At 40.7% G+C, this 24,020-nt stretch overlaps 2 protein-coding genes across 2 annotated transcripts in view; one reads left to right on the top strand and one right to left on the bottom strand.

Annotated features, from left to right (window-relative positions):
- LOC134211532 (BTB/POZ domain-containing protein 17) overlaps window positions 1–17,928 on the bottom strand; it is a 31,228-nt gene extending 13,300 nt beyond the window's left edge. Inside the window, 4 exon segments of the mRNA XM_062688466.1 lie at window positions 16,224–16,399; window positions 16,468–16,886; window positions 16,955–17,538; window positions 17,601–17,928. Coding sequence (XP_062544450.1) covers window positions 16,224–16,399; window positions 16,468–16,886; window positions 16,955–17,538; window positions 17,601–17,639 — 1,218 coding nt within the window. The 5' untranslated portion in view covers window positions 17,640–17,928.
- A 4,700-nt stretch (window positions 17,929–22,628) lies between these two features.
- LOC134211526 (non-homologous end-joining factor 1-like) lies at window positions 22,629–24,013 on the top strand. The gene is made up of 4 exons (XM_062688452.1): window positions 22,629–22,862; window positions 23,050–23,235; window positions 23,336–23,474; window positions 23,542–24,013. The coding sequence occupies exons 1-4, from the start codon at window positions 22,683–22,685 to the stop codon at window positions 23,994–23,996; spliced, it is 960 nt and encodes a 319-aa protein (XP_062544436.1). The 5' UTR covers window positions 22,629–22,682; the 3' UTR covers window positions 23,997–24,013.
- Window positions 24,014–24,020: the final 7 nt, after the last annotated feature.

Raw genomic sequence — 24,020 nt, 5'->3', positions numbered from 1 at the left:
TGGAGGAACTTCCGAAGGAATTTGTCTTATTAAAAAATTTTGTCTTATTTGTCTCATTTGCTTTTTGTCTTATTTGTTTAATTTGGCTTATTTGTTTGATTTGTCTTATTTGTCTCATTTATTTTCAATTGTTTATCTCATCGCATTCCTATATTTGATTTCAATTTATATTTTTGGTATCCTCGTGTTCACAAATAGGAATACGCTTTTTTCTAGTGTCACGCTAGATACAAAGTTGACGGACTTTCTACCGCTCTCATCGCTCCTTTCCTGCCGTGCGCCACAAGAAAATATGCTGTTGGCTGCTCTCCCGAAATGGTAACTTTTGTATGAAATTTAAAAAACTTGGTTGAAGTAAAAAGAGCTTCCTGCTACATTTATTGCGGTGACATATACTTTTTATTTCATCAAAATGATCGTTGGAAAAATTCAAAACTTTTGTCAGTTGGGTTTTGCGAAATTCGGTTCCTTTGTCCCTCAAATCATCGGAGAGAGGTACTGAGAAGCGATAATTTCAGTTGTACAATAGTTCAGTATTTAGAGCTTAATTCAAATTTGGGAAATAGTAGGTCCATGAAATTTTGTAGGAACATTCCTTGATAAATTTCAAAGAGATTGTCAGTTGGAATAAGTGAAATTCGTTCCCAGTTCCGAGTTATAAATATTTTAGTACGAAAATAGCGCTCTACCGCGAGAGAGCTTCCCTCAGACCTTAATAACTGTGGAAGTGCTTAATGAACACTAAGCTGCGAGGCGGCTCTGTCCCAGTGTGTAATGCAAAAAAGAAGAAGAAGATTTGTTATAATTTATAATATATTTGTTCTACTGCGGGAATTTATTAAAGAATCCTTTCGGAAATTCCTCCTGAATTACATTTAAAATTTTCCTCCAGGATTTCATTCGGGGACTCATCTTGGAAATTCCTCCATGAAAATTCTGAAAAGTTTCTCATGTAAATTCTAAATAACTTTCGGTTGAAATTCCAAACAATTTTCATTAGGAATTACAAAAAATTGCAAAGTAGTGTACCTGTGGAAAATTCTAAAATAATTTTCAATAACGAATATTTTAGAAATAGGGGAAACTGGGGTAATATGCACCCCCGGGGCAAAACGACCCTTTGGCATTTTTGAGTACATTTTCGGCAGTTTTTCGATAGTATTTGCTACAGAACATGTAGTTCGGGAGTTCAGTGCATGATCTCTCTTGTTTCGGACAGCAGAACGATCGCGTGGTCGGACGAATTATTGTGTTCTGCATTGCGCGGCCGGTAATAAAATTAATCAGTTCAGTGCGTGATCTATCTTGTTTCGGACAGCAGAACGATCGCGCGGTCGGCCGAATTATTGTGTTCTGCATTGCGCGGCCGGTAATAAAATTAATCAGTTCAGTGCGTGATCTCTCTTGTTTCGGACAGCAGAACGATCGTGCGGTCGGCCGAATTATTGTGTTCTGCATTGCGCGGCCGGTAATAAAATTAATCAGTTCAGTGCGTGATCTCTCTTGTTTCGAAGCGGGCTTGGTAGTCATATGACTACTGCTTCTGCCTCATACGCAGGAGATCGTGGGATCAATCCCAGGTCCGTTCCATTCTCCTACTTTGTATCTTTCTCTTTATTTCTCATGTTCTAGCAATCGCTAGAACTGGAAATGGACTTCCATACCGTTTCCATTACTATTCCTATACCTTCAACTTGAGTATTCTAACAGTAATCTGCTAGAATTGGAAATGAACTATGGAGCTCCTTTCCTACATCCAATTAGAAATTCCATCAGTTACCTTCTCCTATCTATCACATTGGCAGCTCGTTAACCAAGACGGACCTCTGCCTCTCCAACCTAACCCAGAAATTCCAACAAATTCCGCATGAACTCGTGGCAAGTGCAGAGGTATATTCGGCTTGCAGTGGGCGAGTGATTGCATCATCATTTCCTCCCCCTTCCCTACATTGACTTGCATTCTGACGTGGCAGGCGCCAGTATGACCTAACAATTGAGATCACCAGTACTTGTACATTGAAGATGAGTGGTAGTCCCAAGCAAACATCTGTTGGTTCCCTGTGCAAGAACAGCTGATCTGGTCATAATGGAGTAGCAACTACGAGCAGTCAATCAAGCTCAAGCTCAAGCTCAAGTATTTGCTACAGAACATGTAGTTCGGATCTTGAACTACCAACTCAGTAGTAAACATTCTTGAAAATATTTCTGGAACACCGATAAATAAGCCAAAAGGTCGTTTTGCCCCGGGGGTGCATATTACCCCAGTTTACCCTACTTGAAGAATTTTCTGGAAACGATGCTCCTGTTGATATCCCGAAAAAATTAAAAAATAAATCTTCGTGAACGTTATAAAAAAAATCACCACGCCGATTCACGCCGCCGCCGCCGCCGGGTTAAATGAATTTCGGCGTGACGCCGAAAACGGTGCCGCCGCTAATTTTTGGACCGGAGCACACCTCTAATTCCATCTGCCATCTTAATCTTACTTTTTCCTTCTTCCTTCTACTGTGTTCATTCTTCAATCTCTCATCTATTTTCTTTCTCCATTCTACCGTCTTCTTTCTCTCTTTTTCCGTCTTCTTCCTTCTTCTTTGTTCCTTCCTTCTTTGTGCGATTTTCATTATTTTTTCTTTATTCTCTATTATCTATTCCCTCTTCTCTATTCTCTAATCTCTATTCTCCATTCTCTATTTTTTATTCTCTATTCTCTATTCTCTATTTTTTATTCTCTATTTTCTATTTTCTATTCTTTAATCTCTATTCTCTATTCTCTATTCTTTACTCTTTACTCTTTACTCTTTACTCTTTACTCTTTACTCTTTACTCTTTACTCTTTACTCTTTACTCTTTACTCTTTATTCTTTATTCTTTATTCTTTATTCTTTATTCTTTATTCTTTATTCTTTATTCTTTATTCTTTATTCTTTATTCTTTATTCTTTATTCTTTATTCTTTATTCTTTATTCTTTATTCTCTTTATTCTTTATTCTTTATTCTTTATTCTTTATTCTTTATTCTTTATTCTTTATTCTTTATTCTTTATTCTTTATTCTTTATTCTTTATTCTTTATTCTTTATTCTTTATTCTTTATTCTTTATTCTTTATTCTTTATTCTTTATTCTTTATTCTTTATTCTTTATTCTTTATTCTTTATTCTTTATTCTTTATTCTTTATTCTTTATTCTTTATTCTTTATTCTTTATTCTTTATTCTTTATTCTTTATTCTTTATTCTTTATTCTTTATTCTTTTATTCTTTATTCTTTATTCTTTATTCTTTATTCTTTTATTCTTTATTCTTTATTCTTTATTCTTTATTCTTTATTCTTTATTCTTTATTCTTTATTCTTTATTCTTTATTCTTTATTCTTTATTCTTTATTCTTTATTCTTTATTCTTTATTCTTTATTCTTTATTCTTTATTCTTTATTCTTTATTCTTTATTCTTTATTCTTTATTCTTTATTCTTTATTCTTTATTCTTTATTCTTTATCACATAGTTGGTACCAGTCTTCCCAACGAACATCAAACCCGCTCGGTACAAGAGTACGCGTACTCTTTTTGAACTCTCTTCTTCCGTTCGAACCGCAACGCACGATAATGTACTCAAACCCGAACTTGCGTTCGAGTTCATTTTCAAACCCAAGTTCAAACTTCGGTAAGGTAAGAGCAAGATTACCGGTGGTGAGTTTAAGCCGTTTGGCAGCGCAGTATCATAACTTGACACTTTACCGGTCGCTACTAAATGCGCTGCTATAACAGTAGCGCTACTGACAGGTGACCAAATTTGGTAGCGCGATAAGAGTGCTGCTATTTAATGAACTGTCAACTGTCAAACGTCACCGGTACGGAATACAGCAACCAAATTGAGAGCCGAAAATAGTGACCGATACGGAAACGAGTGACGAAACTAAAATGAAAGCGTTGCGCGGGTGATTAAAATGCTCGCGACCGATAATGATGCTCTAAGGGTACAGTACAGCTGATGTGTTGTGTTTCAACACTTATGTTCGTTTATTCCGAACGGTATAGGCCTTTTCATGTGACACTGCCGTGATTGCACTTGTTTACAACCGCTGAACAGGCCCGCAACCCCGAAGCTGTCACTTTCATAGAAGAACTGTCAATTGACGATAAAATCAGCTGTTTTTAAATGCCACGTGAAAAGGCCTATACACGGGAGGTGCAACATTTGTCATCGCAAATACGAACAGTTTAGGTGCAACTTTTTGACTGCCAACACATGTTTTCGATGGGGTTGGTGATGCCGTCAATCAAATAGCAAGTAAATATTATTGAGATTTATGCAAAGATTTATATTATATTTTCGTCTTGGTTTTAATGTTTTTCAATATCTACTTTATATTGCACACATTATTACAACAATTTTGTAATTTAATTTTGCAAATTGAAAACGTAAAACATGGTTAGGCATACGGTTTTGTTTATTGTTAATAATATATGTAAATGTAGAAAAATCTACAAAAAAAAAACAAATGGTTCTTGTAGGATTTGATAAATTGTGAATGCTAGAACTTATGGAATCTAGCCGTGGAAAAGTTACTGGATTCCAATCATATTGTATGTTTATATTTATTTAAAACTTATTAAAAATGAAGATTATTTCAATTACCGCCATCGACATTACTGACAGCCAAGAGGTCGATAACAAAATCGTTCGAAAAGGACTTTCATAATTAATTAATTTTCTTGCACTAAACACATTCTAAGCTGTTGAAACAGTGACCTATTCTCAACCCTATTCTCACCCCTCGATAACTGTATCAAAATGATCGTAAAATTTGAGTTTTATCCAAAAATAATGAGTTTGTAGACTTCAACATAAATAATTTATTAATGTATTATTACATTTATAGATGGTTAAATTAAAAAAAATAGCACGTTGCAGGATTTACTTCAAAGTCGGTCTCTGGAAACTTGACATTTTTTCTTTTACTCCAATTATTTCATATAAATAGTATAGAACATAATTACACAATACATTTATATTAATAGTAGAAAAATTCAGATATGTGAATGATCCAAGTTTTGAATTGAAGTCCACCTTATATCTTTGCTTTAAAAATGATATGATGCGTAAAACTGATTGAAGTTAAAACCAAGAACACTGTTCTTGACCGCATATGTGCAAATTTTAAATTATTTTTCGATTTCAACATAGTTATGTAAATCGACTATTAATTTGAGATCTATTTCAGAATTTCACAGTGAAAAACTGTTAGATTATGTCAATATTTGTTGGAAAAAGTTAAAATAGACTGACTAATTGTTAGGTAATATGACTGACTGCAAGGTAATATTGAATATAGAAAGATTTTTCTATGAAAATTTAACATGTATTGAAATTTGATCTCCCTTTTTTAATGTCTACCTACAGGGTGTTCAATAAGTTCGAATACAAATGTTTGATCATTGTGTTTGTAAGCCCAATGTACATATTTTGTATAAGTATTGGTGTCAGCGTTAACGGTATATATACACTGAACCAAAATATAATCCTTCTGGTGAATGTAATCTGATACGCCTCCGCCCTTTAACGATATTCATATGCGATTCGGATGATGATCATACGGTCTAGCTCAACATGAAATGACATCATTCGGTTAACAATCATACCATACTGGAAAGAGATTCTTATTGAATTTTGAATGAAAAATCTACTAATAAAGAAAGCAGTTGCATTAGTACAGTGAATGATGAGGGAATTGATATGCGAATTGAATTTATTTAGTACCGTATATAAAGATAGATTTGAATTTAAACAAACTATTTAATAATGTAACTATTTAGTTTTATTATTTATAATTATCTTAACCATGAGTAATTAATGCTGCTCTCATCTTGGTGGTCTGCTTTCTAAGCTGCTGCTTGATATTTTGTGAGATGATTCGTCTGAGCGTCCGCTATAGAACTCGGAGTTACGATACGTAAACAGAGCAAATCCGGTTGGTAACCAGCAATTTCTGTCCACAATAAGTTTCTTAACCGTGAATCGATCTGTAAATGGTGCTTCAAGCCGAAATCGCGTCATGATGCTAAGCCGGTCCATTCGATTAACGCTGCTACGAACCGATGCCATTGCAACAGCTTGATCCAATCCTGAACATACAATTTCAAAAGAATATCCATTTTAATATTTAACACAGTATAATGCAAGATCTTGCGCTGCTAATACTCACCACACATGTTTTGTAACAAATAACAGCAAATACTTTGAAGTTATTTTTCACGAATACGAATTCTTCAGTTTTTCTGTTCAACAGTACAGAACAATTGACGAAAGAAAACGAGACGAAAAAAGATGTGCCACGCACAAAAAGACACGCTCGGCACCCTTCGAAAATTGTATGATTTGCGTTTTAGGGACCAACCTAATCGTTTGTCATCCGATAAGTGGATGATTTTCTTTCGATGGAATTCCAACCTCTCATCGACTGACGTATTATTTTACACTGGTATGAAAATCAGCAGGTCTCTGAATGAGTTTCTAAATCTTTTTCGTGGAAACATCATTCGCTTAAGATTTTCATGCGTTTTTTGAAGTAGTCATTTTTAAATAAGGGTGAAAGATATTTCAGTAGATTTTAGGAGGAGGTTTGGGTTCAGTGTACGCTATCGGATGTGTGTAGAGTTGACATTCTGTCACTTGTTGTTTGTTTATTACGCGCGTTGAAAATGGATTGGGGCATCATAAATAGCCGTTTTTGAAGGTCAAAATCATTGAGGCGTACTACAAAACTGAGGTTTATGGGACGATTTATGCCCCCAGTGATCCGGTGATAAGACGGAGATGAGCCCTACGTGTTCCAATAGGACGATAACCCTTTGTACACGAAAATTGCGATTTTAGCCTAATATGGGGACAATTTAATCGACTTTTTGGACAAAACATTGCGACCTCCCAGCTTCCCGGATTTGAACCCTCGTAACTTTTTTGTTTGGTCCTTTAGTATGTTAAAGCTTTACGAATACAAGGTCAGTAACTTGGGCCAGTTCAAGACGTAATTCTCAAAATCTGGAACGAAAGGCCCATGCAGACCGTGCGTGCCGCTTGCGATGGGTTTTAGAAACGTTTGAAGCTCGTAAAAAAGTACAAAATAGAGGTCATTCCAAAAGAAATGTTACAAAGTTCCTTATAAACAATACTTCCAATGAAATGCAATCGGGAAAAGAAATAATTTAATCTCAATTTTTAAACATTTTTTGAAAGTGTATTCGAACTTATTGAACACCCTGTACTTTTGTTGATTTTGATATATTTACTCGTTTATTTGAACCACTGATAATTGTAATAATCCATAAATATTATAACAAATTGTACATTTATAGAAAGTTCTTGTATAAAGAATCTTTGCAGCTTTTGATTGTACTTCAACAACATTGATACAAATTATCAAATACTAGTCGACCCGGCAGACGTTGTCCTGCATAGTAGGCGATAAAGCGCGTTGTGAACTGCCCATGCGAAGATTCCAAACAAATCACAATTTTAATTTTTCACTATTTACTAAACTTTTCACGTAATTTTCGCATGAGGAAATATCATATAAACCCGTCGGAAACGATCACCAACATACTTGCTGAAGGAATGAAGAAAATCCATCCAGCCGTTTTCGAGTTATGCGGATACAAACACAGTCCATTTCTTTTTGCCTTTCTCGTACAACAAAGTTGTACCAGATACTATAATTTCACTCCAAAAGCCAAATTTTGATAGAAGGCTCGGAGACCCATAGTGTTATATACAAATCGACTCAGCTCGAAAAACTGAGCACATGTCTGACTGTCTGTCATATAGAAGGACTTCACCGATTCGAGTGCAACTAGTTTCATTCGACGGAGAAACTTTCCTAGTTGGACACTATTGTTTTTGTTTGCTAATAACTCTTTCGATTTGAATAATATTTCTATTTTTCTTTTAGCAAATACGCTGTTTACATGCACACTTTAAGTCATTAATCAATTTAGCCATGACGCAATCCATTACTCTCATAATAATTGCTTAAAAATTACTCAATTATTGAGTAATTTATAAGCAGCGTGATAGAGTTGCATCAAATATTTTAACCGCCAAGATGTAGGCAATTAGCACAGCATTTACAACATTAATTCGAATCCAACATATCGAATCGAGAAAGGCATAATCACCACTTGGGGATAAATTTGGGTTTTATTATATAGAAGATAATTTTAATGAGGCAAAGATATATATACCTACACCGGTGCGAATAAACTAAAACGACATTATTCTTTTTTATTCTAGCATAGCATAGCATAGCATAGCATATGTGATTGTACAAATCGTGGGTGGCTATACAATGCTCAATTCAAGCTCCATCCGGAATAAGGGCGAATGTCGCAAGAGAGGACTCTCCCCGTCGACCCCCCCCCCTAAACAAAAGTGACAAGAAGCAGATCTCTCTATGGTTTATCACCTCAGAACGAAAGAATACAATGCGAACTTGCATTTTGAGGTGATAAACTGCAAAAAAAATCCCTGCCTGTCACCTCCATTCAAATGAGGGGAAGTCGACGAAGAGAACCCTCTCCCGCGACACCCGCCCCCCACCAGACAGAGCTTGAATTGAGCAATCTACTGTATATTGTCGCAAATTGGTACTTGGGATTAGTACCTTTTCCTATACAGTAGCAGTTGTATACCTGGCCACGTCCTTACAATCACGGAAGGAAGGGAAGGAATGTTAGTTCAACATCTACTAGTGAAGATGCAGGGAACCCATACTACCTTCATAGATGTCTCGGGAAGGAAAATTTGTGTTAGTGGGAAAGGTGAATAATAGGGAGCTCTATTCGACAATATAGAGCGTTTGTCAATAACAGTATATGCTGTAAAAATAATAAAATATATTCATCAATTTACTTACAAACCGTCCTAAGGGAAAAACAAAACAAAACACAAAATTTCGGCAAATCGCGCGATCGTTCTGCGGTCCGAAACAAGAGCTAACACGCACTGAACTAATTAACTTTATTACCGGCCGCGCAATGCAAAACACAAAATTTCGGCAAATCGCGCGATCGTTCTGCCGTCCGAAACAAGAGCCAACACGTACTGAACTAATTAACTTTATTACCGGCCGCGCAATGCAAAACACAAAATTTCGGCAAATCGCGCGATCGTTCTGCCGTCCGAAACAAGAGCTAACACGCACTGAACTAATTAACTTAATTACCGGCCGCGCAATGCAAAACACAAAATTTCGGCAAATCGCGTGATCGTTCTGCCGTCCGAAACAAGAGCCAACACGTACTGAACTAATTAACTTTATTACCGGCCGCGCAATGCAAAACACAAAATTTCGGCAAATCGCGCGATCGTTCGGACGGCAGGAAACAAGAGCCAACACGTACTGAACTAATTAACTTTATTAACGGCCGCGCAATGCAAAACACAAAATTTCGGCAAATCGCGCGATCGTTCTGCCGTCCGAAACAAGAGCTAACACGCACTGAACTAATTAACTTTATTACCGGCCGCGCAATGCAAAACACAAAATTTCGGCAAATCGCGCGATCGTTCTGCCGTCCGAAACAAGAGCCAACACGTACTGAACTAATTAACTTTATTACCGGCCGCGCAATGCAAAACACAAAATTTCGGCAAATCGCGCGATCGTTCTGCCGTCCGAAACAAGAGCCAACACGTACTGAACTAATTAACTTTATTACCGGCCGCGCAATGCAAAACACAAAATTTCGAAAAATCGCGCGATCGTTCGGCCGTCCGAAACAAGAGCCAACACGTACTGAACTAATTAACTTTATTACCGGCCGCGCAATGCAAAACACAAAATTTCGGCAAATCGCGTGATCGTTCTGCCGTCCGGAAACAAGAGCCAACACGTACTGAACTAATTAACTTTATTACCGGCCGCGCAATGCAAAACACAAAATTTCGGCAAATCGCGCGATCGTTCTGCCGTCCGAAACAAGAGCCAACACGCACTGAACTAATTAACTTTATTACCGGCCGCGCAATGCAAAAACACAAAATTTCGGCAAATCGCGCGATCGTTCTGCCGTCCGAAACAAGAGCCAACACGTACTGAACTAATTAACTTTATTACCGGCCGCGCAATGCAAAACACAAAATTTCGAAAAATCGCGCGATCGTTCGGCCGTCCGAAACAAGAGCCAACACGTACTGAACTAATTAACTTTATTACCGGCCGCGCAATGCAAAACACAAAATTTCGGCAAATCGCGTGATCGTTCTGCCGTCCGAAACAAGAGCCAACACGTACTGAACTAATTAACTTTATTACCGGCCGCGCAATGCAAAACACAAAATTTCGGCAAATCGCGCGATCGTTCTGCCGTCCGAAACAAGAGCCAACACGTACTGAACTAATTAACTTTATTACCGGCCGCGCAATCACATTATTCTTTTTTATTCTCTGCTGAAAAAAAGTTAAAAAAAATTGAAAATTTCTTTCGACATATAAAAAGAACGCTGGATCAGAACACTAGCATTCAACTCTTATCTTTACAGCCTCTCCCATTCTCCTTTCGCTTCTTTTCGTCGAAGTTTACAGTGACATATTTCGTCTTTTGTTCGGATATAGCTCGTCTGTGTTTGGTGTACCACAGTTCGAACCGAAGTTTTGTACTTCAGTTTATACATGTACACGCTAACTTTTACTTACTCAGTGACTGAGTAAAATTGTATTGCCCTCTCTTTTCTTCTCACGGAAATTCTACTCAGTTTCCGCCAAAAGCAGAACAACTCATAGCTATGAGTAGTCCCGCTTTTGACGTAAACTGAGTAAAATTTCCATGAGAAAAAAAGAGATAGCAATACAATTTTACTCAGTCTCTGAGTAAGTGAAAGTTAGAGTGTACCGCTCGGTACACGGTATACACCCGAACCTGAGTACAGTAGCGATGCGGGTTTGGAACTGAACGCAACTGAAGAAAATCATACTCAAGTTGAACTCAGTTCAGGTTCGTGGGAAGACTGGTTGGTACAACATATCGTATAGTTGGAATTGATTTCATCCCATCAATTTCAGCCTGTTCAAACCGCTGAACAGTGCTAGGTCCGCAGTCGGTAATGCAACGTACACACCAGTCAAGCAGTTTGACGAACATTGACTCCACCCCCAAGAAAACGCTTCGGTTGCTGCTTTGTTTGAACGTGTGTGAAGTTGTTCGAACAACCATTTGACAGTTGGCGGCTCGGTTGGAAAAAAATAAAACGGTTTGATTTTGGGTTGAGTTGTCGGGGGTGGAGTCAAGGTTCGCCGAACATGTTTGAGCATTTGTAGTGAAGTTGCACAAACTCCCGTATATTTGTTGATGGTTGGTGCTCAAGTTGGCGCTTCGGTCGTTCGTATGTGATATTGTTGGTCGAATAAATTGATTGTTCGTGCCGCTGTTGGGAAAACTTCATGGATGTTTGAATAAACGGGAGGTGGAGTCAATGTTGGTCGAACTGCTTGACCGTGTGTACGTTCCATAAAATATCCGAACCCTCTGCCAAAAAGATATTTTAGTTACTAGATAAATATTGTCGCTGTCGTCGCTGTCCGGAACATCTTTTGCTGGCGAGGATAGGGGAGCTAAATGTCAAAGAAGGAAAATTTATACGATTTGACAGGTATGTACCACACATGTTTCGGACAGCAGAACAAAGGGAATCGAAGCGACAATCTTTATCTAGTAACTAAAATATCTTTTCTCTGCCAATATAATTTGCGCGATACGCGAATAGAGGAAAGAAACAAACAAAAACAAACCTGAAAGTTGAATAGATGCAGTGTACAAAGTTTATTAATTTTTTTTTGCTAAAACGAGTGTTTTAAGGGGAGATAGCCGAAAAAATCGTTGAGAAACGAAGATATTCCGAAGATTTCCCTCTTACAGAACACTTCCCTGTAGCATTATACTGCCCGAACCGTTAGTTTACGCTAGTTCGTACGGTGATCAGCTTGAGAGTGCAGCAGAAGAAGAGGAAGAAGTCGAAACGGATTTGCAAATGTAAGGAAGAAGGGCACTATAAGGGAGGGTATTATATAGCAAATAATGTATGCGCATGGAATAAAAAAAAACTCATTTCCGTTTTTGAGCTGCTGCTACAAGAAGTTAGTGGAACTTGTTTAGTTCATCCGAACACAGCCTTTCGATACATTTCAGCCTTCTGAGACTTTCAGCCTTTTGAGACTTTCAGCCTTTCGGGATTTCAGTCTTTTGAGTTCAGCCTTATCAGTATTCAGCCTTATGTGTTTCAGCCTTTCGTAGGACACCCGGCAGCTAATGCACGAACACGGATTTCCGGATAAACTGACACGGTTGATCAAAGCGACGATGGATCGGGTGATGTGCGTAGTTCGAGTTTTAGGGGCATTCTCGAGTCCCTTCGAAACCCGCAGAGGGTTACGGCAAGGTGATGGTCTTTCACGAGTGGTACAATTTTCTATAAGTCCATCCAGTTATTTGGCTTCGCCGACGACATTGATGGCACGTAACTTTGAGAAGATGAATGAAGCCTACATCATACTGAAGAGGGAAGCTAAGCGGATTGGACTAGTCATCAACACGTCGAAGACGAAGTACATGATAGGAAGAGGTTCAAGAGAAGATAATGTGAGCCACCCACCTCGAGTTTGCATCGCTGGTGACGAAATCGAGGTGGTAGAAGAATTTGTGTACTTGGGCTCACTGGTGACTGCCGAAAATGATACCAGCAGAGAAATTCGGAGACGCATAGTGGCTGGAAATCGTACGTACTTTGGACTCCGCAAGACGCTCCAATCGAATAGAGTTCGCCGCCGTACCAAAGTGACAATCTACAAAACGCTCATTAGACCGGTAGTCCTCTACGGACACGAGACATGGACGATGCTCGTGGAGGACCAACGCGCACTCGGAGTTGTCGAAAGGAAAGTGCTGCGTACCATCTATGGTGGGGTGCAGATGGCGGACGGTACGTTTTTTTTTATAACGAAGGTAATGGAAATCTGCAAACAGACACCTGGGGAGGCGAACCCAGGTAGTGTGGGGATGGGATCACCACTCCCGACCCACTAAAACCAACTCCTTCCTCTCCAGTCATTCCCCCGGCCCGCAATTAAGCAATACTTCGGGGGATGACTATTGGGCATTGCGCCCCCTCCATGACGTACACAAGTGCACGTATGCGCCTCAACTCTTCGACACTCCCCATGCAACACATTTGCACAAGACATACTGGCACCACATGTGCCCCAACACTCACCTGCCTATGCCGCTTGAATGACTGCAGGGGAAGACCAGGTACCCTGCAGGGGGTGCCCCCATGCCGCCATCTCACAGCATAGACAGTCCTCATTCAGTATGGTGCTCACCCCGTCCTGCAACAGAATGGCACCACTTGTCTACCTAGCCGGAGGCGACCCTAGGTTGGTGGCTCCTATGCCGCTCCTACCTCAGCTACGAGGCAGACCCTTTCATGTCTCCTATTTCTGAGGTGCCGCAGAGGCATCAACCCCCCGACACTCCTGCCAGTCATAGCGAGACTTTCGTGTCCCCTACTTCTGAGGTGCCGCAGAGGTATCTGCCCCCCGACACTCCTGCCAGGCCTAGCGAGACTTCACTCATTCCGTCCCTGACAGCCGGATCACACTACTGCCTAAGCAGCCACACTGACCATACGTACCATGCGAGTCTGACTTGTGTGCCCGCTCATACATTCAGTCCCGATCGCTTGCACCACTCTCTTTGACATTCAGTCACTCACTCAGTGGGGGTTGTAATACCCCCATCTCCCATTTTTTATCCACTCTGTGCATCTCCTGTGCATCGTTTGGGCGTGGAACACCCGGCACGTCAGGCGTGCCTTACACTCACCTACCCAGGCTTTGATACTGCCAATAGGTCACCATTAGGTACTTTGCTGGCAGCACCCACCCATTGACATTTCGAAGCCCAGGTAGTCCTCAGCCAGTGTGGTGGTCTCCCCATCCTGCAACGGGGTCACACCACTTACCTTACATGTCTCCGATTTCTGAGGTGCCGCAGAAGCATCAACCCCCCGACACTCCTGCCAGACGCAGCGAGACTTTCGTGTCCCCTACTTCTGAGGTGCCGCTGAGGTATCTGCCCCCCGACACTCCTGCCAGGCCTCACCAGACTGCAGTCATTCTAACACTACCGACCATGCGTACCATGCGAGACTTACTTGTGTGCTCACCCATACACACGGTCCCTCACTCTGTGGGGGTATTACGAGTAATACCCCCAACTCCCATTCGCTTGCACCACATGTGCACCACTTGGGGGTGTGTGGGTACCACCCACTGCCACCCGCTTGCCGCCGAAGCAGCCCTCACTCTGTGGAACCTCCACAGGCTCCGTTAACGACCTGGCTAATTGTTTCACCCCCAGGCCATTCATCCCTTCGGCACGGGTCGCCTGACACCTTGGGATTCGGGGTTAGGGGCTTGTATGCTTTAAGCGGCACACGGTCGCTTGATAGGGTTTGCTTGCGGATATGTGGTGTTTGGGAGGGAATTAACAGCGCCCCCTGTTAACCCCACCACCTCCTAGGCAGAACCCCCTGACTCGCAGACAGCTGGGGAGGGGTCGTCAAGCCCTTGGACATGGTCCCTGCTGCCCCCATGGCGGACGGTACGTGGAGAAGGCGAATGAACCACGAATTGCATCAGCTGTTGGGAGAACCATCCATCGTTCACACCGCGAAAATCGGACCGGGCACGTAGCCAGAATGTCGGACAGTAACCCGGTGAAAATGGTTCTCGACAACGATCCGACGGGCACAAGAAGGCGAGGTGCGCAGCGGGCAAGGTGGATCGATCAGGTGGAAGATGACTTGCGGACCTTCCGCTCCGTAGACTGCATGGTTGGCGACGTATAGCCATGAACCGAGCCGAATAGAGAATACTCTTATATACCACACAGGCCACTTCGGCCTTAGTCTGAATAAATAATAATAATTATTTGGTAGGCATACTGTGTTCTTCTTCTTCATTGGCATTACATCCTCCACTGTGACATAACCGTCTCGCAGCTGTTCATTAAGGTTTCTAAGCCAAGTTACTATTTCTGCATTCGTATGTCATGAGGCTAACACGTGATACTTTTATGCCCAGGGAAAACGAGACAATTTCCAATCCGAAAATTGTCTAGACCGGCACCGGGAATCAACCCCAGCCACCCTCAGCATGGTTTTGCTTTGTGGCTGCGCATCTTACCGCACGGCTGAGGAGAGCTCATGTGCATTCTGTGTTACTTAACCACTTTTGTGCCGAGATCTAGTGCCGTGTATCAAACCTATCCATGACCATTGACCATCCGCTTATAAGATAAACCTATAGCCAACTACGGAGTCCTCTACATCCAGATTTTTTAAATTTAAAATTCTAAATTAATGATTTCGTGTGTGTTACTTCTACGTGAAGTTAAACGATTTACAATGATATGGAAATGATAATATCATCTTCCAAACTTGGACGTACATGTTCATGATAGAATTAGAGGCGAAAGTATAGAATTGATAGTTCCGTTAGGATACGGCAGGCATGAAGAATGTTTTTATAGAGGTCGATTTGAAAGCGAGCGGAGGGCAATATTTGTGATGGCACATATCACATGACCTTCCTTCTGCCAAGCTCCCGTATGAAGGGGGAGGGAAGAATATCAGTGTGCAAGCTGATATATCTTCACTGGCAAAAGAAAGGTGGTTTGACTTGCTCATATGCCATCGCGTGCGGAAGGATTTTCTATCGACGAGTACTGTCTCCGAATTTCTAATATGACATCAGCATTTAGTCGAATAGGATTTTTATTGCACAGTTCTGTTTTCTCATTGCGTCCGTCTCGTCGCAACCAACTTAGCTGCTTCGGAGAGAACAAAGCAGAGAAAGGCACTGCTGCTGTACCGTCGACCAATAAAACCAATAAAATCAAATCGACCTCTATAAAAACATTCTTCATGCCTGCCGTATCCTAACGGAACTATCAATTCTATACTTTCGCCTCTAATTCTATCATGAACATGTACGTCCAAGTTTGGAAGATGATATTAGCATTTCCATATCATTGTCAATTTAAAATTGTTTATATGCAAAATGTGCATTGATATCTCAACACTACGACTGTTTTCCAAATTGGTATTTCTCTTATTTGTGCCACCCACGTTTCGAAACGTGGATGCGCCTCTGGTTCCAGTCCCTCAGACTTACCCGAAATCGTTGATCCTCTTGCAAACGTTCCTGGCACAGAACCTTCAACCGAACGGTCCGAATAATCGACTCCGGAATCTCCGTATTAACCGGCATGTTAAACACTCCTATCAGCATCGCCCGATTGTACTTCACTCCTCGCGGGAAGAGCTCAATTTCCCATGCAACACTTTGGTCTGAAAATATCGATTTTCTTAATTACAAAATCTTCCTAATTCATCTCATTGAAAAAAAAAATCATCACCTTCAAAATGCTCGGACAAATGCTTCTGCGAAAAGAAGCACCACACAAAATTTTGGTAGTTTTCGATCTTCTCAAACTCGTCAATCTGCATACTAAGACTGCACCGGTCGTTCGTGTAAAACCGGGGCGTAAACTGCATGGTGCCGGTGTCCTGCGACCGAATCACCCGAATCCGGTCGTCCCTCCCCGCGTGAAAGCACAACCCGATCGCTACGCGATCAACGAAGAACTCCTTGTGGAAGGGAACAATCGAACACTTCAGAACGTTGGCCAGCTCGGCGGGGGACATCATGGCAAAGCGGACGTGCACAAACACGGCCTCGATCGTGCTGACTAGTTCAAACAGGCGCTCCTCCTCCGACATGTCCGAATCCTTGTCCAGTTGTTCTTTTTTATACAGAAGCCACTTTTCGAGATAACTATAAAATATTAATGGAGGAAATTAGTTGAATCACACATGAATACATCATGGAAGCCAGGATCTCACCCAAACAGTGTGTACTCGCTTTGAACCACCAGATCGTTCTGCTGCAGCAGCGTCACCAGAATCATCCCGCAAAGTTCGTTGAAGTCGTTCGACTCCGACACGATATCTAGATTCCATTTTAGGAACTTCTTCAGCGCTTGCGTCAGCTCCACATGGCTGCTCCCAAGTGAAATTGTGTACTGAAACCACGAAACCATGTAGCCCTGGGTGGCCGCCTTGGCGATGTGCTTCATCATGTAGTCCACGCAAAGCTCCACCAGATCCTTGATGTTGTACTTGTCAGCTAGCTCCAGCATTGGCATCACCGTCTGAATTGAAACCTTGATCTGGCCCACGTACAGGTACTTGAGGAACTGGGGAAACACCATCGAACACATGGGGTCCTCCTTGAGCTCGATCACACTCTCGCGGCACTCGTTCCACTCCGGATTCATGAGCATCACCTGGAACACATCACTGCTGGCACACAGAATCACTCGATGGGCAGGGTAGCGATTCGCTCCCACCACCAGGCAAACGTCGGACATCAACTGCTCCGCGTAGAGGTTTGCAATTTTCAGCAGGACCCCTTTGGAGTTATTCATCTGTGGATGGAAAGGGAAATCATTCAAAATTATATTTTTTGATGATGTTATCTAACACTCACCTCGACATCACTGGAATCTTGGCTTATCTGATCTTCCATCCTACCTAGCTGGCTTATTTGAACCAAAACGTTTACCAACAAAGTTTATGCTTTTCACAACTTTTCAACAACGAAAAATCGAACTACATAGTTTCGCGTACTGCCCCTAAACTGTACACAACTTTTAAAGCGATATTCTTGATGGCGGACCGATTTCACTAGCAAAATACTCGAATTCCGTAACACAAAATGCGAAAAATTCAGGTTTTCTGAAAACTTTTTTTGGGTTTTATTATCTGAAATTTGACAAGCAACCTAAACGCGCAGTTGTAAACAAAGAAAGAGATGTGAAAAAGTGACGACGCAAAAACATAACAAATAAAGATAAAAACATATCAAAGATGTGCGGACGGAGCAGGCGTGGTGAATAGTTTTAGGGGCAATCAAAAAATACGTCTCATTCAAGCAAAAGATATTTTATTTAAATAGTTTACAAAGATAAATATTGTCGCTGCGGTGCCCTATGTTCTGCTATGCGTATGTATTTTTCCTACATTGACATTCAGCACCCTATACTCGCCAGCAAAAGAAGATCCGGACTGCGATGACAGCGACAATCTTTATCTTGCAACTAAAAAATATTTACTTTAGGCTTTTTCATGTGCACTCCAATTTATTAAAGGTGATTATAGAATTAAGCCTGTGGTGAATTTATAATTCACCACACGTTTATTTACAAACATTACCAAAAGCCCAAATCTGGCGTAATGGTCCAATGCACCGAGTTCATCATTGACGTTTAAGCGGTGCGCTGTTTACTTAGAATGAATACTTTTTCATTCATCGAGTTCATGCAAGTGTTCATTTTTAGTAAACAGCGCCCGTCTCAAACGTCATTGTGTTCATTCGGTGCATTGGACCATAGTTTTCGAAACTCAAATTATGATTGTTCAGCATAACTAAGCAAACGATCTACCACTACACTGCCGAAAAAAACCTTTCTAAGATCATTATTTTACCTATAGATAGTAGAATCTATAGATGAGCGAAAGCATGGCTGAGTCGTTTTTTTTTGCACGTGCACACGCGCATATGACGTCACAGCCCTTAACGTTTCCATTGAAATCGTGACGTCATGCTCGTTTGGAGACACGTTTGACAGTTCGTTTGGAGACAGAGAATTTATCTTCGCTCATCTATATATTCCACTATCCATAATTTTACCTTATTCATTAGAGCAAGATTACCGGTGGTGAGTTTAAGCCGATTGGCAGCGCAGTATCATTACTTGACACTTTACCGGTCGCTACTAAACGCGCTGCTATAACAGTAGCGCGACTGACAGGTGACCAAATTTAGTAGCGCAATAAGAGCGCTGCTATTTGATGAACTGTCAACTGTCAAACGTCACCGGTACGGAATACAGCAACCAAATTGAGAGCCGAAAATAGTGACCGATACGGAAACGAGTGACGAAACTAAAATGAGAGCGCTGCGCGGGTGATTAAAATGCTCGCGACCGATAATGATGCTCTTATATAGAAAGATAGTCGATTATTATGGATTAATCTGGATACATTGATTACTTTATTTATTTATTCAGACTAAGGCTGAAGTAGCCTGTGCGGTATATAAGAGTCTTCTCCATTCGGCTCGGTCCATGGCTACACGTCGCCAACCACGCAGTCTACGGAGGGTCCGCAAGTCATCTTCCACCTAATCGATCCACCTTGCCCGCTGCGCACCTCGCCTTCTTGTGCCCATCGGATCGTTGTCGAGAACCATTTTCACCGGGTTATTGTCCGACATTCTGGCTACGTGCCCGGCCCACCGCAGTCGTCCGATTTTCGCGGTGTGAACGATGGATGGTTCTCCCAACAGCTGATGCAACTCGTGGTTCATTCGCCTCCTCCACGTACCGTCCGCCATCTGCACCCCATAGATGGTACACAGCACTTTCCTTTCGAAAACTCAAAGTGCGCGTTGGTCCTCCACGAGCATCGTCCAGGTCTCGTGTCCGTAGAGGACTACCGGTCTAATGAGCGTTTTGTAGATTGTCAGTTTGGTACGGCGGCGAACTCTATTCGATCGGAGCGTCTTGCGGAGTCCAAAGTACGTACGATTTCCAGCCACTATGCGTCTCCGAATTTCTCTGCTGGTGTCATTTTCGGCAGTCACCAGTGAGCCCAAGTACACAAATTCTTCTACCATCTCAATTTCGTCACCACCGATGCAAACTCGCGGTGGGTGGCTCACATTGTCGTCTCTTGAACCTCTTCCTATCATGTACTTTGTCTTCGACGTGTTGATGACTCAGTCTGATGTAGGCTTCCTCCATCTTCTCAAAGTTACGTGCCATAATATCTATGTCGTCGGCGAAGCCAAATAGCTGGACGGACTTATTGAAAATTGTACCACTCGTGTTAATCCCTGCTCTTCGTATTACCCTCCAAAGCGATGTTGAATAGCAAACACGAAAGACCATCACCCTGTCGTAGCCCTCTGCGGGTTTCGAAGGGACTCGAGAATGCCCCTGAAACTCGAACTACGCACATCACCCGATCCATCGTCGCCGAGGCGAAGATAAGCCCTGTGAAATGGAAGAATAATTAGCTAACAAATGAATGAAAATCTATTTGAATGATTGAGTCTTACCGCTTGTTGCAGTTTATTCGAAATTTGTTGCTGATGAAGTGCTTTGCTTTGAAGAAAGCCGCCCCCCTGAGTCATGACAGATCGTTATTTGCTGCCAATTGCATAATGTCATGTTGTCAGTGTTACCAGAAACAACAAATTTCAGAGACAGTTTGAATATTAAATAAATTTTGTTCTGAAAACTCCCACTGTTAAAATAACAACTTTGATTTGAGAAAAAATACATCAAAATAAACATTTTACTTTTAAATTAAGTTTTTCAGCACTCAAATATACCAAATTGTCCTGACTTTTGAATTGAGAGTAAGAAAATGTTAAAATCCCAACTTTTTTTGGCTCTGTGTAGAGGTTTAACAGGGCCCACTGTCTAACCCCACCACATCCTAGGCAAGCCCCACAACTCGCAGATGGCCTGGGGAGGGATCGTCAAGCCCTTGGACATAGTCCCTGCTGCCCATTGATTACACTAATCAAATTGATTACTTAGGTTACGATGATCAATAATTGATTACCATTGATTATTTATTATTAGTATGGATTATTCTGATTACATTGATTATTTTAATCAAATTGATTACTAAAATTACGCTGATTTATTACTGATTAAAAATTACAATGATTCTTACATCGTTTGTATGCATTTGCCAGACCAAAGAACTCAAATCGTTATCCTCTGAATAGTTTTCGATAGCCGTTGAGAGACGAAGAGTTCCATGAGAGTAGAAATGTCGAATTCTCGCAAAATAATCAAATAATCATGAGTAATTCTTCGGAATCAGTAAGTAATCAGGAGTAATCAGCAATAAACGTGATAATCACTTTAATCAAGGTAATCACTGAGTAGGGTAAAATGTCTAATAGTGGACCCCCTAGTAGCAGAATTTTGCTCTTTCTGTCTTTAGGAGTAGACATTTTCATCATATTAATTCTGCTTGATATCTAACAACATGCGCTGCATCTCTTCTTCACGATACATACATAAAACACCCAAATACACGACGTTATTCGATGAAATTAACATTTTAAAGTCTCACTGAATTGGCCCTATAGTAGACCCCCTGGGGGTCCATAATAGGAAATTGCTACCCTATAACCGACACTTCATTTGATTTTCATGTCCCACTTCGGGACGTTCTTCTTCCCTATTATGGACCCCCCAAAATATTCCTATAGTGGACACTCTTGTGTTTATTTTCTAGAGAATTGTAAAAAATCATCTAATTTTACTTTCCAAAACATTTCCAATGCATGTAACCAAATCATAGGACTGTAAAGTAGGTACTTCCGATTGAATTTCATAGCAAAATGTTTACATTGTGCTGTAATCATGCAAAAATGGCTGGAGGGTCCACTATTGGTTGGGGGTCCACTATTGGACACTTTACCCTAATCAAAAGTAATCATGGTAATTTTTACAGTAGTGACAACCCGGATAAAAAATACAATAGAGTTGCAATAAATTATCATAAAAATACAATAGATTTTATTGATGAGCATTAAACTCTATTGTTTTTATATCATACCAATTAAAGAACCATTTTGTTATTCAAATAAACGTACAATAAATTCTATTGCCAGCGAAATTTCGGCAATAGAATTACAATAAAATCAATTGTAATGGCAAAAATTTGTTCGAGAAAAAATCGATTTTTTTATTGTAAAGATACATAACAACCCCTATTTTCTATTCTCGGGTACTTATTCAAAAGGACGTATGTGATTTTGTAAACAAAGATTGAACCGTCGATTTATCCGTTCTGATGGCACTCCCACGCAAACCAACACCACCAACAGGTAGCTGAAGGCTTCCCCTACCTGTCTGTGGTGATGGTTCGCGTGGGAAGGCTATCAGATGGGACAATTCGACGTTTGAATCTTTGTTTACAAAATCACATACGTCCTTTTAAATAAGTACCCGAGTATTGTAAAACTGCCATTTACAATAGACTTTATGGTGGAAAACAATAGGCTTCAATGTAATTCTATTGTGATCCACAATATAGTTTAATGTAATTACTATTAATTTCAGCGTACTGTCACAATAATTTCTATTGTAATTCTTTTGGGAATTTTTATTAGGGAAGTAATCAATGATGTTGGAAACCCCTTGAACTTTCCCAACTTCGGAAGTAGTGCGCTGGATTCGCCTAAAGATGCGCTAAACAACGCATCAATTAATTTGACAGATAGAACTTCGGAAGAAAGTTCGGTTCGGAAGTCCTGACTTCCGAATTCTAACTTGGTGCTACGCCGACAATATTTATTAAATTTTTACTCCGTTGGAGTATGCTCGGTATGTCGTAATTTTTGATTGACCCTTTCTTATTCACCTCAACTTCGTGTTTTGCTTTGATGGAATTTTCGCTGATGGAGATGTCATCAGGAAACTTTTGTCAAAATTGTTTTGTTTGTCGTTTTGTTTTGTGCTGTGGTTTTTTATTCCTCAAAATGTTAGAATTTTTGAAAATAAACGATAAATATTACGTAGTAGATATACGCCAGTTGCTAGAAAATGGTTCAACAGTGGCGGATAATGGAAAAAACCTAATGATACAGTGCAATTTATTCGATTTAACTCGGCTCTGGTGCGAAACTATTTCGGTTGAAAACTTGGTCGAACGTGAAAAGGTAAACAAAGATGGTAACTCAAATAACCAACCGGACTGTGCGTGAGATCCTGGCATGGCACTCAGCTCAAGTGTGCTGATGGTGGTTCTCAAATGGTATTCTGATGCGAATCACAGTCATATTGTGGTGTTTTTTTTTAACTTCTGCAGCAACAGAATCAACATTATCTTCTGTTTTTTTAAAATAGAAATCCGATTCCATCATCCAGTACACATCCGACATAGTGAACGAAACTATTCTAGCACGGAAGGCGGACGATTTCAGCATTAGCGAAGAATCCCAATGTGGTGTACTTTCGCTCCGTCTCAAATACTACGTACAAAGTATACCGGTCGCATTTACTTTACGGCTTAAAACGGCCACTAATGAAGAGGTTTGTCTCTAATAATATTATTCAAATTTGATTTGCGAATAAAATAGATTATCTCATTCAAGATTTTTTTTTGCTAATCTTTAATTCAAATTGTGTGTAGCTTGCAGAAAATATTCTTCTCCCCACATGGCGAACGTTACTTATGCTATACGAGGAGAATTGTGCCCTGAAAAACATCATAATCAAAAAGGATATTGAGATCGAGCAATACAAAGTGGAGGGAGCAGTGCTTAAGAGAAGTATGTTTGACTTAAGTATTCCACTTTTAATAGATTCCAAAATCTAATATTTCTTTTTTTTTTCTAGGCCTAGTCGCAACAACCAAATTCGATGAGTGCAAATTTGTGGAAACATTCCCTCTGTCGAGCTCCGAAGAAGGCTTGAAAATACGGGATCTGATCAAAAACAGAGATCGGCGGTTAAATCTGATGAAGCACTTGAGTATAAAACCTAGCGAGCCTGTTGATTTAGAAAGTCCTTCCAAGATCTCAACCAAAGTGGCCAAAACAGTGCTGACACCAACCCGCAAAAGTCCTGGAGGACGTGCGAAGGGTCTGGAAGCGATATTCGCTAAACAAAAGTTACCAAAGTCCGTATCGGCATCTTCCCTGTCCCTGAAGCGACTACAAACGAGCCAATGGGAGGAAAATGACGACGATAAAGATGATGTACTGAGCAACCATTTATCGAGTACTGGTGGAACTAATTTGAGCAACTCATCCGTCGGGGTGGCTAAAGTCAGGAAAATAACTAAATTATAGATGATTTGTGTATGTTCCACTGTC

Source organism: Armigeres subalbatus, chromosome 1 (assembly GCF_024139115.2).
Source record: "Armigeres subalbatus isolate Guangzhou_Male chromosome 1, GZ_Asu_2, whole genome shotgun sequence".
Taxonomy (NCBI): Eukaryota; Metazoa; Arthropoda; class Insecta; order Diptera; family Culicidae; genus Armigeres; species Armigeres subalbatus.
Note: the sequence above shows the minus strand (reverse complement) of the source record. Positions and strands in the feature narration are given on the sequence as shown.

What these genes read in the sequence shown, in the direction of transcription:
- LOC134211526 (XM_062688452.1), top strand. Translation starts at nt 22,683, where the DNA reads ATGTTAGAATTTTTGAAAATAAACGATAAATATTACGTAGTAGATATA. An exon ending in ACTTGGTCGAACGTGAAAAG is followed by an intron (nt 22,863 to 23,049) that starts GTAAACAAAGAT and finishes TTTTTAAAATAG; the next exon opens with AAATCCGATTCCATCATCCA. An exon ending in AAACGGCCACTAATGAAGAG is followed by an intron (nt 23,236 to 23,335) that starts GTTTGTCTCTAA and finishes AATTGTGTGTAG; the next exon opens with CTTGCAGAAAATATTCTTCT.